This window comes from Simochromis diagramma, unplaced genomic scaffold, assembly GCF_900408965.1.
Source record: "Simochromis diagramma unplaced genomic scaffold, fSimDia1.1 OVJJ01000602.1, whole genome shotgun sequence".
Lineage (NCBI taxonomy): Eukaryota > Metazoa > Chordata > Actinopteri > Cichliformes > Cichlidae > Simochromis > Simochromis diagramma.
This window is the reverse complement of record NW_024387040.1, coordinates 8,119,419-8,135,179: the sequence shown is the minus strand read 5'-3', so window position 1 is coordinate 8,135,179 and position 15,761 is coordinate 8,119,419. Positions and strand designations below refer to the sequence as shown.

General features: G+C 40.2%; 1 protein-coding gene across 4 annotated transcripts in view; it reads left to right on the top strand.

Moving 5' to 3' along the window:
• The first annotated feature begins 2,688 nt into the window (after window positions 1-2,688).
• The window catches only part of cacnb2a (calcium channel, voltage-dependent, beta 2a), a 68,197-nt gene continuing 55,124 nt past the window's right edge, over window positions 2,689-15,761 (top strand). Inside the window, exons 1-2 of one of the 4 annotated variants that reach the window (XM_040043803.1) lie at window positions 2,689-3,098; window positions 4,566-4,658. In XM_040043803.1, the coding sequence (XP_039899737.1) occupies window positions 3,015-3,098; window positions 4,566-4,658 (177 nt within the window). In that variant the 5' untranslated portion in view covers window positions 2,689-3,014. Of the gene's footprint in view, window positions 3,099-4,565; window positions 13,811-15,761 lie in introns of all 4 variants that reach the window. The other 3 variants (XM_040043805.1, XM_040043810.1, XM_040043806.1) reach the window with 3 other exon arrangements.

Below are 15,761 nucleotides of genomic sequence, written 5' to 3'. Positions count from 1 at the left end.
CCGGTGTTCTGCAAAACCAAGTTGCAGCATTTTTTTTTTTGAATGCGTACCATCTCCAAATAGAAGAGCATATTCCACATAAGAGGAGATTTTTGAGACAGGCCACTACATGAGTGTCCCAAGAAGACAACACCACCCTGTCAGGATTTAGGAACTGTAAATAGTTTTCTACAGCTTTGCAGTCAAAGTCTCCAGTATGATATGGCTGATGGCTCTGTACCCAGAAAATCTGGAACATACCATACAATGGAATCCCATATCTCCACAGTCTGGGACTGAACTCTATCCTCGAAGATGACACTCATCCCCACAGAGCAGGATTTATCAGAGACTATCACCAAAATTTGGGAGTGGAGAGAAAGGAACGGCCTGCCTGCAGTCCTGACCTCAACCACACCGAAGAATCGGACACCATCCCAAACCGGTGTGTGACCAAGCCGATGACCAGCATGAGGAGGAGGTGCCAGGCTGATGTGGCTGTGTATGGTTCTTTCACATTGCACTGATGTCCCTGTTTGTTAACTGGATGGACTGTTAAATGGCCAATATGGCTCGTTCCTTCAGACTTCAATCATCCAATCCAATAAACAACACCAAACAAAACTCAATATTAGAATAAGCTTTTTTTCATGGTACAACCTCCATACTCAACCCAGCTGCTCAACCCACAAATGCATTTTCCTTACAAATGTGGCATCATGGATGGGGAATAAACAGGCTTTCCAACAGTATAAGATTTATTACCAGGAATTATTGTTACAACAAAGAAATAATCGACCAAACAAAGATTTTCTTACTGGCAAGTGCCAAGTTTATTTTAGAAACAATATATTTGGATTCTGGACTACTGGCTGAACAAGTATGTCATCCAATATGAAACTGAGAGGTATTTTTTATTTAATTAATTAAGTTATTTTATTTACAATGACATATTTATAAAAAGAGCTCATTCAATAATGAAATAGTCAACAAGTGCAACACCCTTTTTTTTCATCCGCCAGCTATGCTGCCTGTACTTAACTGCCAATACAAATTATTCATCTGTCAGCTTGTGGCTCACTGCTCCAATTTTCAGGTTTCCTGCACCAAATGATAACATGATGATATATATGTTTTTAGGCTATCCCAGTTTAACTGGAAAACTCCATTTCTTTATTACACAAGAAGCAAATATGGAAAACCAAGATTTTCACAGAGGTATATTTAACATTTTCTTGGTGCAGGGGTATGTCCAGTATCCATCTGGATACTGAGTTAAGCATGTGGTAGCTTTGACTGCCTCCTATAAATGAGAGTCAGCTGGACTAGGCTGTGTTGTTGGAACCTCTTAATGTAATTATTTGACAAATAGGCCTGTTGTAGCAACAATTGTACAGTTTGTTATGTATATCCAAATGCACACATATTAGCATGTGTGTGCATTTAAACCAAACCAGTCAGTCTATGAACTGCTAATCAAGATTCTAACTAAGTAACTAGTATTCCACCCTCTTGTCCACATATGACATCATTTTTGCTGCATCCATCTTTTATATACAGCCTATGTGGTGGCACCACACTCCTTTCACCATAGTAAAAAAAAAAGAATTCGGCTTTTTGGTCAGAAAAAATGAAGCCAACGCAAAGTGCCTTAAACCTGCATTCTATGTGAAGGCCACCAGATGGCGATAGTTGTGATTGCTGTGAAACACTTTCCTCGTGAGTTTATGGTCTCAGTCACTCATTTTGGATCATATTGAACTGAAAAAAAGTAAAATCTTCGTTGTACTTCAGAATGCAAGACTGTGTGTGGTATGAAGCTACAGGCTCACTGGCTAACGACTACTTAATCTCAGCTTGGTAGCCTTTGAGCCCTCTGTTTCAGTCACATCTGCCTCTCCTCATTACATCTGGTTCCATGCTTATTATTTGGATAAAGGGGAACTAGCTCTAAAAAAAAGCAATTTTAATCTAACTACAGCTGCAGCAATCAAGTAATGCACATAATAACATATCAGTCTTTGTGATCCAATATTTTTTTTTTACTCTTCTTTAAATTAACCAAATTTTTATTTTCTTTGTTTTGTTTTTTTATCACTGTTAAAATTCCTGTTAAAACTTTGCACTGTCACAGTATAAGACCCTCACTATGCACCTGTGGCACTTTTACTTTAACACTGTGGTTTATTTCTTTTAGACTGCACTGTTTTTACTCTTTATCGTGCTGCTGCAATACAATAATTTATTAAATAAATTAAAGATCATTGAAGTATCTATCATGTATATGATTCTGAAGTGAGCCATTAGACATGAGTAATTTTACTTTAACTACTTGTGCTGAGACATTTATCATATTTTACTATCTGTATTTGGGCTGCATGCATGTTTTTTTGTTTTTGTTTTGTATTCATTTCTGATAAAATAGTCTTATTTCCTCTGGCTTCCCTCTCTTTGTCCCCACCACCACCTCCACCACCCTGTGTCACCTCTACTTTGGTGCCAACACCTGTGAGCGGCCACATCAGGTTTATATTACAATAACAGCATCATTTTGTTGATTTAAACACCTCCCAGTAGCTATGACTGATTTCTCTCACTTGTTCAGTTCTGATCGTCAAAGTTACTCTGAATTGACGCTTTTCAGTCGTGTTCATGCCGACTATCTGTTTGGATGCTTCTATTCATTTTCATCCCTTTGCGCTGTGAGGAGGCAGAGAGGTGTTGGCGTTGGATGAGGGCTCACGGAGCAGGAGCGCTCTCTCAGCTAGTGTAGGAAGGAGCGAACTGATGAGGGGGCTTTGTGATGCTGAAGGCTATAATATCCGACGACTCACATCATCACCATCATCTTGAACTCGCGAAAAACTACAGCCATTTTTCGCACAAGCTCCTCCTTTAACTCGACTCAAACTTGAAGAGCAGCATTAAACTCTTCAACACTACTATGTAAAAATGCGCTTTTGTCTCGGGCACAGCTGGAGCATCTGTACAACCCGAGAGGTTTTACCGAATATCCGCGTTTTTCAAATGGTGTGATGGTCGTCAACATTAGCCCAACCAACAGAGCAGAAACACCTCCGGACAAACACATGGACGCTCTGGAACATCCCATGTTACAAGTGAGTTAATTCATTTTAATTAAAGCTGACAGTTCCTGTTAAACTGCCACTTTAAACCTTGGCACTGCACGCTGAGAGACGTCAAACAGCTCACCTGCTCTCAACCTGTCCGCTTCCTTTGCGCGTGCTGATGAGCGCAGGTGGCCTCATTAAAGTTTTGATTGAGGTTCGTAAGTCGCGAGGGCGAATCTTTATTTTTTGTTAATTTGTTTTTTGTTTTGGTTTGTTTGTTTGTTTGTTTTTACTTATTTGTGGGTCAGGTTTGATATTTGGATATTCACGTTCAGGGACTGAAAATAGTTTGACATGTCGTATTAGTTTAATATCACGACGTTTTGAAGTAAGCTAGCCAGGCCGCTCGTCAAATTAACTCATATTTCCGGAAGTATTTCAATTGTAAAGCCAGTGGTAGAAATTACATATTTACGAGTGTAATGCAAAAAGAACTCTGTTCAAAGTACTGCTGTAAAAACGAAAGTAACTAAGAACTAGGTGCTTAAGCATGTATGGGTGTTTTGGCTGTTTTAGTGGCAGGTAAGCGGCATTTAAGTTTAAAGCTAGTGTAAAGTCTCAAAGAAAAAACATAGTACCTTCATTATTAACAACATTGTAATGTCTAAAACATGTTAAAACGGGTTTTGTGTATTTCTGCAGGTAAAATAATGAAAAATTGATAATAAATTATATATAATTATATAATTGCTCTGTGGAGTAAAGTGAGTTTATTTAACACGTATAGTGATATCTCTGTTTGGTCCTGGGGTATTTGTCCAGGGGTCTCGACTGAGGGGGACAAAAAAAAAAGCAGATTTGAAATGAATTTCTTGCATTTCGTGCATTACTTTTCCAGGATGCCACTTTTGAAAAATAAGCTGTCTACCTACACGATTACTTAACCTCCTGAAACACGTCATAACATTACACCTTAAGTGAAAACACTCAAATCTGTAATAAGTAAGAAACAGTGGAAGTCAGTGCTTGGCTGATACTGGCTATAATACTGACTGAATGCTTTGGTATAAAAAATTATTTTATGCTGGAAATGACTCACCAACTCCACTCAACTACGCAATGAAATTCATCAGTGAAGACGGAGGCTGTAATGTTGGAAGCAGAACTGGTCACTCAGATAACTTAAAACTGCTCTATTGGCTTTCATAATCACAGATAATCTTTGTCAGACACAACCTTTTTTGAGATCTCGCCCTGTACTTGGAGTTTTCATAGAGAAAACATATTGATAATGAAATTGATCTAACTACAGTTGCTGCATTTGTTGCTAAACATTAATGACTTATTATGAGTCTCATATTATTTTCTGCTGAATGCATTTTTGCACATGAACTTAAAATCTGTTATGGGGAAAATGTATTAGTTTGCATGGTCTTGTGTATATTCTTTTAAGATTTAAGATTTTAAGATTCCTCATAAACAGTTTTATCCTGTCTTTTTTTGTTGGCTCTGAAGTCTCAAAGCAAAGGAGCTCGGAGAAAAGGTCGCTTTAAAGGCTCAGATGGAAGCACCTCGTCCGACACCACAACCAACAGCCTTGTTCGCCAGGTAAGGGTGGTGATTTGAATTTTTGCTGATCTCGCCTATCGGTGTCTTATTTTGTCATCTAAACTATCTGTTGGTGCCTAAAGCCTAAAACCAAAATAGTTTTGTCTTTGAAAAGGTACAACAAAGATGTAGCTGACCACGATAAAAGAGTACCATGAAGTATAATTCAAGTTCCTGGCTGCAGTTACTTCCCGTTGGAATCTAACACTTGTGTGTTTGTATAAATGCCTGACAGTAAATGCAAACTGGTGTAAGAGCTCAGGCTCAGTCATCATCATCCATCAGCAATAAGATGTGCATTGCGATGAAAGCCCTCTGTAAACACTGCTGGGTACAGTATGTTAAATGGAAGCCTCTCATCTGATATGCATCTTCTGTGCACTGAGTGCACAGCGACACTGTGGCCTGTTATAAAGCAGACCCTGTGAGGTACACACTCAGCGAGTCTGGTCTTTGTTGAGCAGACCTGCAAAGGGACAGTATGGGCTGAGTTAAGGATGAACACTCCTGCTTAAATGTTTCTGCCTTTTTTGGAGGAGGCACAGATCGCCTCGTCTTTGGCACAGCAGCAGCAGAGCGACGGGAAGCTGGAGGAGGTCAGATCAAAATTGCACCTCCTAGGCTGCTGTCTACTTCATCTCACAGCCACAGAGAAGTTCTCAATGAGGCGCTGCAGCTCAACCGAAGCTGCTCAGGGAGAAATTCCCTGATTTTTTTTTTTTTCTTCCACCACCCTTGGGAGCTAATGTCCATTCCCACAGTCTTCTCCCCCAAATGAGGAGTTCCCCTTCAGTCAGAGTCATCGGTTAGCTTTGCTGCGAACGACTGTCAGTCTGCATCGTCATGTTAGGGAAATGAGAGGGCATTTGAGTGAGAGACAGAAAAGAGATGGTGTGGAGCAGAGGAATTATGCTTTTTGGGAGTCAGACAGTCTCTTTCATGCAGAGCAAAAATATCTTCTTTGAGATATTTGCTGCAAGAGGCCCCCAGAAATAGCAGACCTTCCAGTAACTTCACCTCTGTTTAGATAACAGTGTAAATACTGTTATTCAGTTATGTTTTCATGACAGCATTTTGTTCTGACCTTATTTCTCTTTGCCTCATGCTCAGTCATACTTACAGATGTATGAGAGTGTACTCTCTAAGTAGCTAAACTCACACCACCACTCACACTCATGATCTCAGTGCCTTTTAATCAGCCTGTCATTTGATGTTGTCTTCACTGTTATTATTTAAACATGCACAACTGGATTTAGGATTTGGAAACCATCTCTCGGCGGGAAACATAACAACCCAGTGCCCGTCTGAGGTGCTGAACCATCCTATATTTAAAATAAAATTACTCTGTCCTTTACTGAATAAGCCTCAGACATGATTTGCCCGCACATGTTAGAGCACAGAACTAAGAGTATAAAGATCTCCCTTAACTGGTTTACCTGATAATCTAGTTGTCAGTTCTATTCAAAAACATAGCAGATCTAATCATTTTTATTATATCAGGTTTTTGAGGTGGAACTTGTAGAGTAACTGTTGCTGTAATGAATGTATAAAAGCATGTAAGGGTGTCAAATAAGTGACTGTCTCCTCAATAAATTACATGATCTCTTGTATATTTTCTGCCTCTCACCCTCCTGTTTAACCTGTTGTTTTTGTGCTTCATAATCCTTTTATACATGTGGGCGTCTTAAGAACATCTCACCAGGGTCATGGTGTGATCAAGCCAACGCAGCTCCGAGCATCAATACAGTCTCGCAGTAACTCCATGCAAACACTCCTAAATGACAGAATTACTCATGCTCTTACAGATAGAGAGGGCAGAGGGCAGATGGGGAGTAGTTTGAGTAGAGAAAGGATGAGAGACATTCTCTGCGGTCATGGTCTGATGCCTGGGAGGGGGAAGTGTGGAGGAGGCTGGGAAGGATGGAGGCTCAGGCAAGACCAGACCGCTCAGCCGTGGGAGTAGCGAGGTCGGTGTTTGTGGAGCTCAGCTCTCCATTGAGAAGGAAGAAGGGCAGAACTGTCATAGATTTGTTAGCAAACTTTACCACCATCAGGTAGACGGTTTATTTTTATTCATGTGAAGGTGGGCTGCTGTGTAAGCAAACGTGCGTCACTGAGTGCAGATTGTTTTGTTTGCTTTGTCCCATCTTTTTCTGCACATGTCGAGGGGTCAAAACTTCGAATAAATAGTGTTGAGATCAGGATCATACAGTGCACTTGGGCGCCCTGCATAGAGTTCCTTTAACTGCCCAGACATTTACGTCAGCCCGAGATAGAAAAACAGATGGTTCACCATCAAGTTGATGAAAGCTGATACATGTTTGTCCACCTCGGAGTTATTTTAGGGATCAGCTCCTTATTTTTAGAAAATGTATGTGGTGAGACTCAAAGAAAAGGTAGATGTAACTGAGTGGAAATAGTAGCTGGTAAACTTAGATTAGCAAAAGTATAAATAACAACGCAACATGTAAAATCTGTAAAAAAAAATATTTTAGAGAAAGGTCATGTGTATGACAATTTTTTTCTCTCTGAGAAGTTGTCAGACAACTAGCCAAGACTTCACCGGCGCTGGAGTCTGGGAGTTTTACATGGATGAATATGAATCCAGGGACTTCTGGGCTTATGTGCTAAGCTGACTGATTGTGTGTTTGTGAATGACTAAGCAGGTATAATAAACAGCCAGCTTCGACATCATGAATTTGCGAGCCTCTTGACAATAGAGAATTGAATGTAGTCATTTCTAAACTTACAACTGGTGTAAGTGTCCACTGTGAGTGATCATCCATTTGTAAACTGGCACTGTGTTTAGAGTGTCTGCTTTTGCTTAATGCATCCTGGGAAATCAGCCAGTCCTCCGTGACCCTGAATAATAATAAACTTTCTTTATATAGCACTTCTCTAAAAACAGAGTTAACAAAGTACTTTAGAGAGGGTGAGAAACAAAATGCAGAACAAACAACAGGATTAAATACTAGCAGAGGGATGGCTTAAAAGTGAGTCTATAAAAGCTTGGCCCAGTTAGTGAATAAAACAAAAAGACACAGACCTTGCGAGGATACTTCTCGCAGGTTATTTCAGGTTTTACAAAAACATTACTCTTTTTCAAACAAGCCAGGAAAACTGTCAGATGAGTTTCAACTCAGGGTGTCAGTCTGCCCTTTGCCTCTTGGGTAAAGATATGAAATGATTATAGATATAGGTTTCTTTGAATTCCTTTGACTTTATTGACTCCACTGAGTTGACTGGAGTGTAATCAGATGACAAATCTGCCTTACATCATGCTGATAGGCACATCGTTTTCGAGAATACAGTCATAAATGTAGAACTTTTAAGGCAATGAGGTCTGAACTGCCAACCCACCTGTGTCCATCATAATGAAGAACAAACCTGCAAGTGCAACACACAAAGCTTTCTTGCCACTGTCTGAGCTACATCATTTTTATAGGCTGACACCACAAATTTACACCAAGGTAGCACAGAAATTTACATTGCATTATTTTTCCTCTCAGTATGGTAAATCACTGCCATCTATCTAGCAGTACAACGCAAGGACTCATACATATTAAAGATGTTTTAATTGTTGATAAAGTTCATAGGATATTTACACTTTACACTTTAATCTACACTGTGAAATCACCCACTGGTTTGCAAAGACCCATTTTGAAGTGTTTTCTCCATCGTCATTGTGGCGATATCGTATTCTCCTTGGCTATCAACTGATCAAACTCAAGCTGTTAGCTCATGAGCATATCCTCTATTTTTAAAATGTACAAAATGGACTTAATTTTTATTCAGCATGGCCCAAAACAAGCGACTGATCACATAAACTAGTCAGCAAAGAGTTTAGAGGTCAAATCTCAGAGCCGTTTTCCCATATGCTTATAGGAGAGGAAATGTTTTTACAGAGCTGTTGCCCCCTGTTGGCCTTTAAAGAGAATGCAGGTATAAGGTGCTTCTCTGCTGACTTGTTCAGTCTTCTCTGTTTGGTTAATTTATGTTCTACTACTGTTTAAAAGCACTGCTGCCATATTGGATTGTGAAGTTGGGGATGGTGGGGCTAATACTGACTGGGTAAATCTGACATGAGCAGCTGAAAATTTCAACTCTGGATTTTTGACTTCCTGCTTCAAATGTGAGTGCGGTAGAAAAATGTTTACTGGATATAACCTCTTGGCTCCACTCTTGTTAGTTGCCAATTAAAATAAGATATTCAGTCTTTATGTCATTTGTTTTCAATAGAAATTCAATATTAGAGAAAGCAGACAGTTAAAAATTGAAGAATAGATTCAATATAAGGAGCACCTGCTCAGGGGAGGATAATTTGCGTGCGCCGGGTGAGGTGCTGAAATGATATACAGTGAAAAATGAGATTCAGTGTTTAGTAGTTGAGACTGTGATTTGCATAACTCACAGAGCATTATGTCATAATTAACCTACTGCTGCTTCCCACACTTGTTATGTTTATGTAAATGGTTGCACCAAGCTTCCCACTTCCCCTCTGTGTTGTCCGCCTCCTTCTGGCTCTTTCACCTCTCCATGATGTCTCCCACTCCCGTAACTTTCCACAGTATATTGGTACAGTTTGACCTGCTCTGTCTGTAGAGATGGATTTGCAGATGAAAGTCTGCGTGAATGCATGTGGTGAACACATAAAAACCCATTCCCATTCACTCAGTGATTGCAACCATTTTCCTTCTCATCGTTCCCTTTATTATTATTTTAGTCAGTGGAGAAAAGGAATGACGCAAAGAGCTCGTTATGGTTCTGATCAAATCTGACAGCCTGTCTGTTTTCATGCCATGGATATGTTACATATGCACTGGTGGTATGGAGTGACTGCCATTGGAAATCTCAAAGATCAATTGTAGCATTAATCCTGCAGACCTTTTCTGAACTTTAAGCAACAAATGTCAAGATTTTTCCAGTAGTAAATATTTCTGGAGAACAGTATGTAATGTCTGGCTTCAGACTGCAGTAATGTTGGCCAGAGTAAAATACTGTACTTGAGTGAAAATCTGGAAACAAAAAAAGCAACCGTAAAGCACTACTGCTGCTCAGTCGGCTGTTGCAGCAGTGCCAGACTGCCATCTAGTGGACAAACACTGTTATTGGGGTTATTTAACTGAGTGGAAATACATGGATAGCCAAATATGGTTGCAAAACTGTAAGTGATGTAACAGTATGATTTTTATCTAATAATACTGACACTGAAGCCACAAATGTGGAATTTATTGTTCAGTCTGTTGTTTTTCAGTAAGTGACAAGCGAAGGAACAAAGAGAAAGACGCACATTGTTATCACTACATCAAAGCATGCCCTGCTTTCACAGTTGACCTGAATCCTCCATGCATCCTCCCACTCCTCAGTCCTGCTGATAAATTAATTTGGCAGTGAGCTGATCCATTAACCACCTAGTGGCCAAGGTCACAGCCCAGTTATTACGAGTGATCCTCATCCTCCACTCAAATAATATCTATCTAAATAGCAGGTACTGTATTAGATGAATCACGGATGAGAGAGAGAAAGATAAAAAGTTTTGCTGATCATGCAAATTAAGAGACTGTCATCATGTTTCAACGACTGGAGACTGCAGGCCATGACTGAAATTCATGAGAGTGCACATTTTTATACATTTGCTTTAGCCTGTAAGTGCTTATTATTTTCATTATCAATCTTTCAGCTGGATTAAAGCTGTAATTGGCTGGTCTTTGAAAAATAAAAGGCCTAAAATGAAAGGTAGCATCGTTTAGGTGTGTTTTTCAGATGAATTAAAAAAAAAAAAAACAATAGTCATATCATTATCACAAAAAAAAATCCATCCTCAAAGTTGTGGTGTAAAACACAAGTGTCCATTCTCTTTTTTTGTGCTTTAATCATAAGATGGATTCATTTAATTAGCTCCTTCTTATGCCTTGAAAGCTTGCTCTTACTGCCCCTATGATTAATTGAGACTGTCTTCTGCATAGTGATGCAGATCCGGGGGGAAGAATAGACACATCTCTCACTGTTACATTACTTTCATGATCACAGTGAGTTCCTAGTACCTAACAGTGTGTGCATGTTAACTCATGTAAAAGCAGAAACTGGTGCAGATTCTTGGGTAAAGTACCTCAGGTATGACTGCGAAGATGCATCCAGAGAGGCTGTAATGAACCCAAATTAAACTGGGAGTACTTCAATGTGGAGACCTGTTTCCCTGCAGTATTATCCATGACATCAGCAGCTGAGCGATTATTACCATTGAAGGGTGACAGCCTCTGACAGGCTAACTGATAGACATGATTCCCCTCTCACTGTAAGGTGCACAGCTCTGTGTTTATAATTGTGCCTTTCCATCACCGCAGACACATGTCAGCCTGTGAAATATTGGCAGTAAACTAAAAAGGCTTCAACGATAATAAAAGATCACGGCAGGTTTATGTTGTCAGACTTGAGGAGATGAATAGATATGTGTATATTATCACTGATGAGCACAAAGTTTCACAACAGGCCACACAGCATCAGTCCAGGGTGCAGGGTTATTGTGTAGAGAAATACTTTCTAATAACGTTTTAATATAACACTAATAGACATAGATTATGGCACAAATACACAAAGGTCCTCTCAAGGTGCTGTTTAATGTAGGGTAAAATCCCCACCTCAGATAACGCCCTGTGAGCAAGCACTTTGTGACCGTGGGAAAGAAAAAGTCACTTTAAACAGGAAGCAAACCTCTGGCAGAGCTAGGCTCAGAGAGGGCCAGACATTGGCTCTGTCTAGTTGGGGTTTGAGGGGAAAGAGAAAATAAGAAAGAGAGGATATTCATGAAAACAGATTACTGAACAGTTTAGAAAAAGCCCCTGTTGACTGAATGCTCACTGATTATATTATAATGTGTTTTGTTTGTTCACACTGCACAAAATTGGCTGAATTAAAAAACAGAGTGAGGCAAGCTAATTAAAGTCTTACTAAGCATGCAGATCTGAGATTACTGACATTTTCATTTAATTCTCCATGCTTGTGAGCGTATTACAGAAGACGTTGAAGCGATTATTTCATTAAACAATTCCTCGCATTAACATGCACTTTCTTTAGGATCTAAAACTCTCCCTCAAATATCCCAAAATTAAAACTTGTTATGTTGACGTGAATTTGCTTTTTTACATTTCTCATCAATAAAATTTCAGCAAAAAAAAAAAAAATTGACCTGGCTCTCATTTTAGCCCTGAAATACCCCATCTGTCTTTAGGTAAATCTTTTAAAACCTCAGTTAAAGCCAATGTGTTGGAGAATAAATTATGATACTTGACCTAATGCTTGATATTTTTATTTTCGTAAGTAGTAGGCGCCTGGAAAATCACTTGTGATTCATGGAGACAGAAAACTGGGTTTGTTTTTATCTTGACGCAGCACTTTGTGACAGCAGAAATCATGTTGTTATTCTACTGACAAACTGCAGCCTGTCCCACCTCAGCCTGAGAGTAAGTGATGATGTCTTCAACATCAGAATCAGCTCTGCACAATATAAGAGTGGAGCAAACTAAAAAAGTTGAAGGTAGGTGACAATGGGGGGGGGATGCTTAAACTCGGTTTATACATGTGCTCAGTGCTGTCCTTTATTGTTAGCATGAAAGAAAAGCTCATTTGTTTTAGAATCTGTTTGGCTCCTCACTTTTTAATAATCTGCTGATGCAAAAGCAAAGGCTTCCCGTTTAAAATAAAATGAAATTATGTATTTTGGCTGAAATTAGTGTTGCTTTTATTGGCTTTATTAGCTCCAGTTGTAAATCTGTATTTTCAGGGAATCTTTGCTGTCAGTGCTCATAAAACTATATTTGCTACACCATTTTCAAAATACATTACTTTGATGATTTAACTGAAATCACTGCTGGAAAGGTTCAAAGTTAAAATCTATGTATCCAGCTGGCTTTGCAAGTAGAGATGCAAAAGCACATCCACAGTCATGCTGTATAATTGAATATTACCCGTGACCCACCCCTCTCTACCACAGTTGTCCTGTGGCATGAAGCGGGTATGTGCATTTATGGCTGACACAGCATTTGTGATGGAGTAGTGAGGCCGGATGTCCTTCTGGACTCAATCACCTGAACACAGTGGGAAAGGATAATAGTGGAGAGGAGGTGTGAGATGAGACGGGAGGGGAAAGAAACAAACACGCCAGCTCTGCAGTCACACAAAGCACTCCAGCATGACTGAACTGTGCGAGTGACTTCCCCCTGCACCACAGGCAGCGTTGTGCTGTTCCTCCGCTCGCAGCATGAGACACACACTGTTTCTGTTACATTAAAAGCACAGTGCAGTCTCTTCAGCAACCAGTAGCTGTCTCAGTGCCTGTCCTCACACAGAGAAAGTAAGAAGGGTAATCCAGTGCAAATGAGGACTGAGTCATGGCACAAGAAGAAATAAAGAAAAGGAGTGGAGCATAAAAAGTCAAGATAGCCAGAGTGTGTGTGTCAAGCTTTTAAAAGCCGACTGAACCCTGGATGAATGAAGGAGGGGCAGGGAATATAGAGGATGTGTCGTCTATTAGGAAGCAAGGGACAGCGGTCAGTAAAGGACACTCAGAACTCCACCTCCTCCCTGTGCCAAGAAGGAACTTACGCGTGGTAATGAGTGGGTCTAAATCCACTAGCAGCTGAACCAGTGTGCCAGCCTGCAACTGTACGTCTCTGCCACAGCACAGCAGCGCTGCAGAGGATTTGGCAGCACAGAGGCTCTGCCAGAGCGTGCACAGATTTTGGGGTGGGGTAAACTCAGATGGACACTCTGCTGCAACAGTCTGGAGATGGGTAGAAGAGGAGGAAGAAGAGCAAGGAGTATTTGAATCTGACTTTTGAATCTCCATAGTTTCTGAGTAAGGGGGCAGATAAGGTGCACACGTGAGGAGGGGTGGACAGAAGTAGGGGGCAGGTGTGGATACGACAGCCCTCTGCTCACTCTTCCATCAAGGATCCCTGCTGTCCTCGTTATCTGCTCTGCACCTTTTGGTGGTCCACAACCCTGTGGGCCAAGTCTGAAGGCATGGACCGAGGCTGAGTAGATGCTGCTGCCTGACAGGGAGTCTGTGAGACGGCCATCAGTTCCTCCCCTCCCTGGTCCCCTTCATGCCGTGCTGTGGTCTGGGCCATCGCCGGAGAGCAGAGCTTCCATATGTGAGTTTGTGGCTTTGATGCTGATTTATCACACAGGATAGACTACATGTGATAGTGAGAGAATAAGAGGCGATGAAGCCTACAGTTGCCAGCATATGTGCAAAGACTAATTGTTTCAGGATGAATAATTCAGAGGTTATTTGGCAGGTGTTTCCATGCATGCACAACTTTACTGAAAATGTCAGCGCTGCTTGAAAGCACCAGTCTGAAGAGTCAGTGGATGCCTGCCAGCTTTTTCCCTCGATGTTGATCACTGTTGTCTGCTGCTGTAGATCTCTATCCAGAAACAATCCTGAGTGCTGCAGGATTTAACTGAAATATTTCAGTTGCCTGAACTGACCTGACAGTTTTCTGCAGAGCTCTGTTTTCACTCTGCATGCTGCCAGACATGATAAATGTTTTATTCCATATTTATTCCAGGGTTTGGAGAGAGAGCTGTGAGGTGGTAATGTTTTTGAATGCTGTGGGTTCACAATGCAGGCACATGCTCTGTTGACAGTTTGACTTTATTGGGTTTTGCTTGTTTATTTCTTGCGTCTTTTATGTGCTGGTGTCTGCAATCAGAAGCTCATTACAACGAGTCTACTGTGGCTGTTCAGCTTAATGAAATGCAGTGAGAGGAAAATGTGGGTGTTTTTCTTCTAATAGCTATGACTCCGAGATGGAAAATTTGATGACACATGCATTTATTTCTCTACTGTCCTGTGCATTATTAATTTTGTCAGTCAGCCTCAGTGGGTTTTTGTGCACTCCTTTATGTACAGCACAAAGAAAGGGAATGTCTTCTGCTTTTTGCAGCCTCCAGTGAACTGTTCGTCAGAATCAGAATCAGAATCAGAATACTTTATTAATCCCGAGGGAAATTAGGGATTGTCAATAGAGCAATGTAAAAATGAATCATGTTTTCCCTCTTCCACAATTCCCCAGTACTGCAGAAAAAGACAAGCATTGCATTTTGCCACTAGATGGCCACATTTCACTTTTGAGTCTTCCACTCAAACACATACTGTACATGCAGATCTATCTTTTATGCACAGAGAGAAAATGCCTCACCGCCATTAAAGCTCAAAGATAAAGTTTTCATGAGGTAGACTTTTTTTATATAATTATCTAAAATGAGTTATGAAGTCATCCACAGATCCGAGATGGTAACTTGTTCGCCTCTGGGACAAAATGTCCTGAGCACAAAAGAAAAACAAACGTCAGAATGACGAAAACTGTGACATCTAAGCACATAAAAGTCTTAACGGCAGTGTGAAGTCATCCTTGATTTTTTTTTACAAGAGTAAATATTCAATCTTCAGACAGCAACAGTCAACTATACCCATGTGTTAATCAAAAATGGCATTTTTGAAGATTTGCTTCTTTGTGTCATGTGAAAGTAAACTTCATATGTGGGTTTCCAAATGTTGGGCAGGCAAGGTTTACACTTTTTAGACAATGAGTAATACATTTATTGGAAAAAAAAATTATACGCAATTACATAATTGTTTGTTTTATCCCAATTTAGCACGAAAGTAAACCTGAAGTTTCATGTGAACACGGGCTGCCAGAGCAGGTGTAAGATTGTGGCGGTGAAATATATAATAATAGTACACTAAATGTTACAGACTTGACTTAAACTGAGACAACAAAAACATGTTTCAGTAGAATATTTAAAAAATATTTTTTAAATCAACTTAAAATGTCCAAAAGAAAAGAGAAACCTGTATCAGTGTTTTTTCTTGACTGAGATCTAGGGATGCTCTAAAGGAACTCTTCATGAGTACATAAATAAATTAGTATCACCCAGTTGTTCCAAAAAAGAACTCATGGGTTCATAATTCATTATGTGATACTTTGAGCAGCAAGTAATACACCAGTTGTGTCCTCTAAATTCAGCCAGAAGCAGCCTTCTCTCATTCAGAGAGCCCTTTGAAAAGGGTCCAAGGCATTTGGGCCCATTATGATT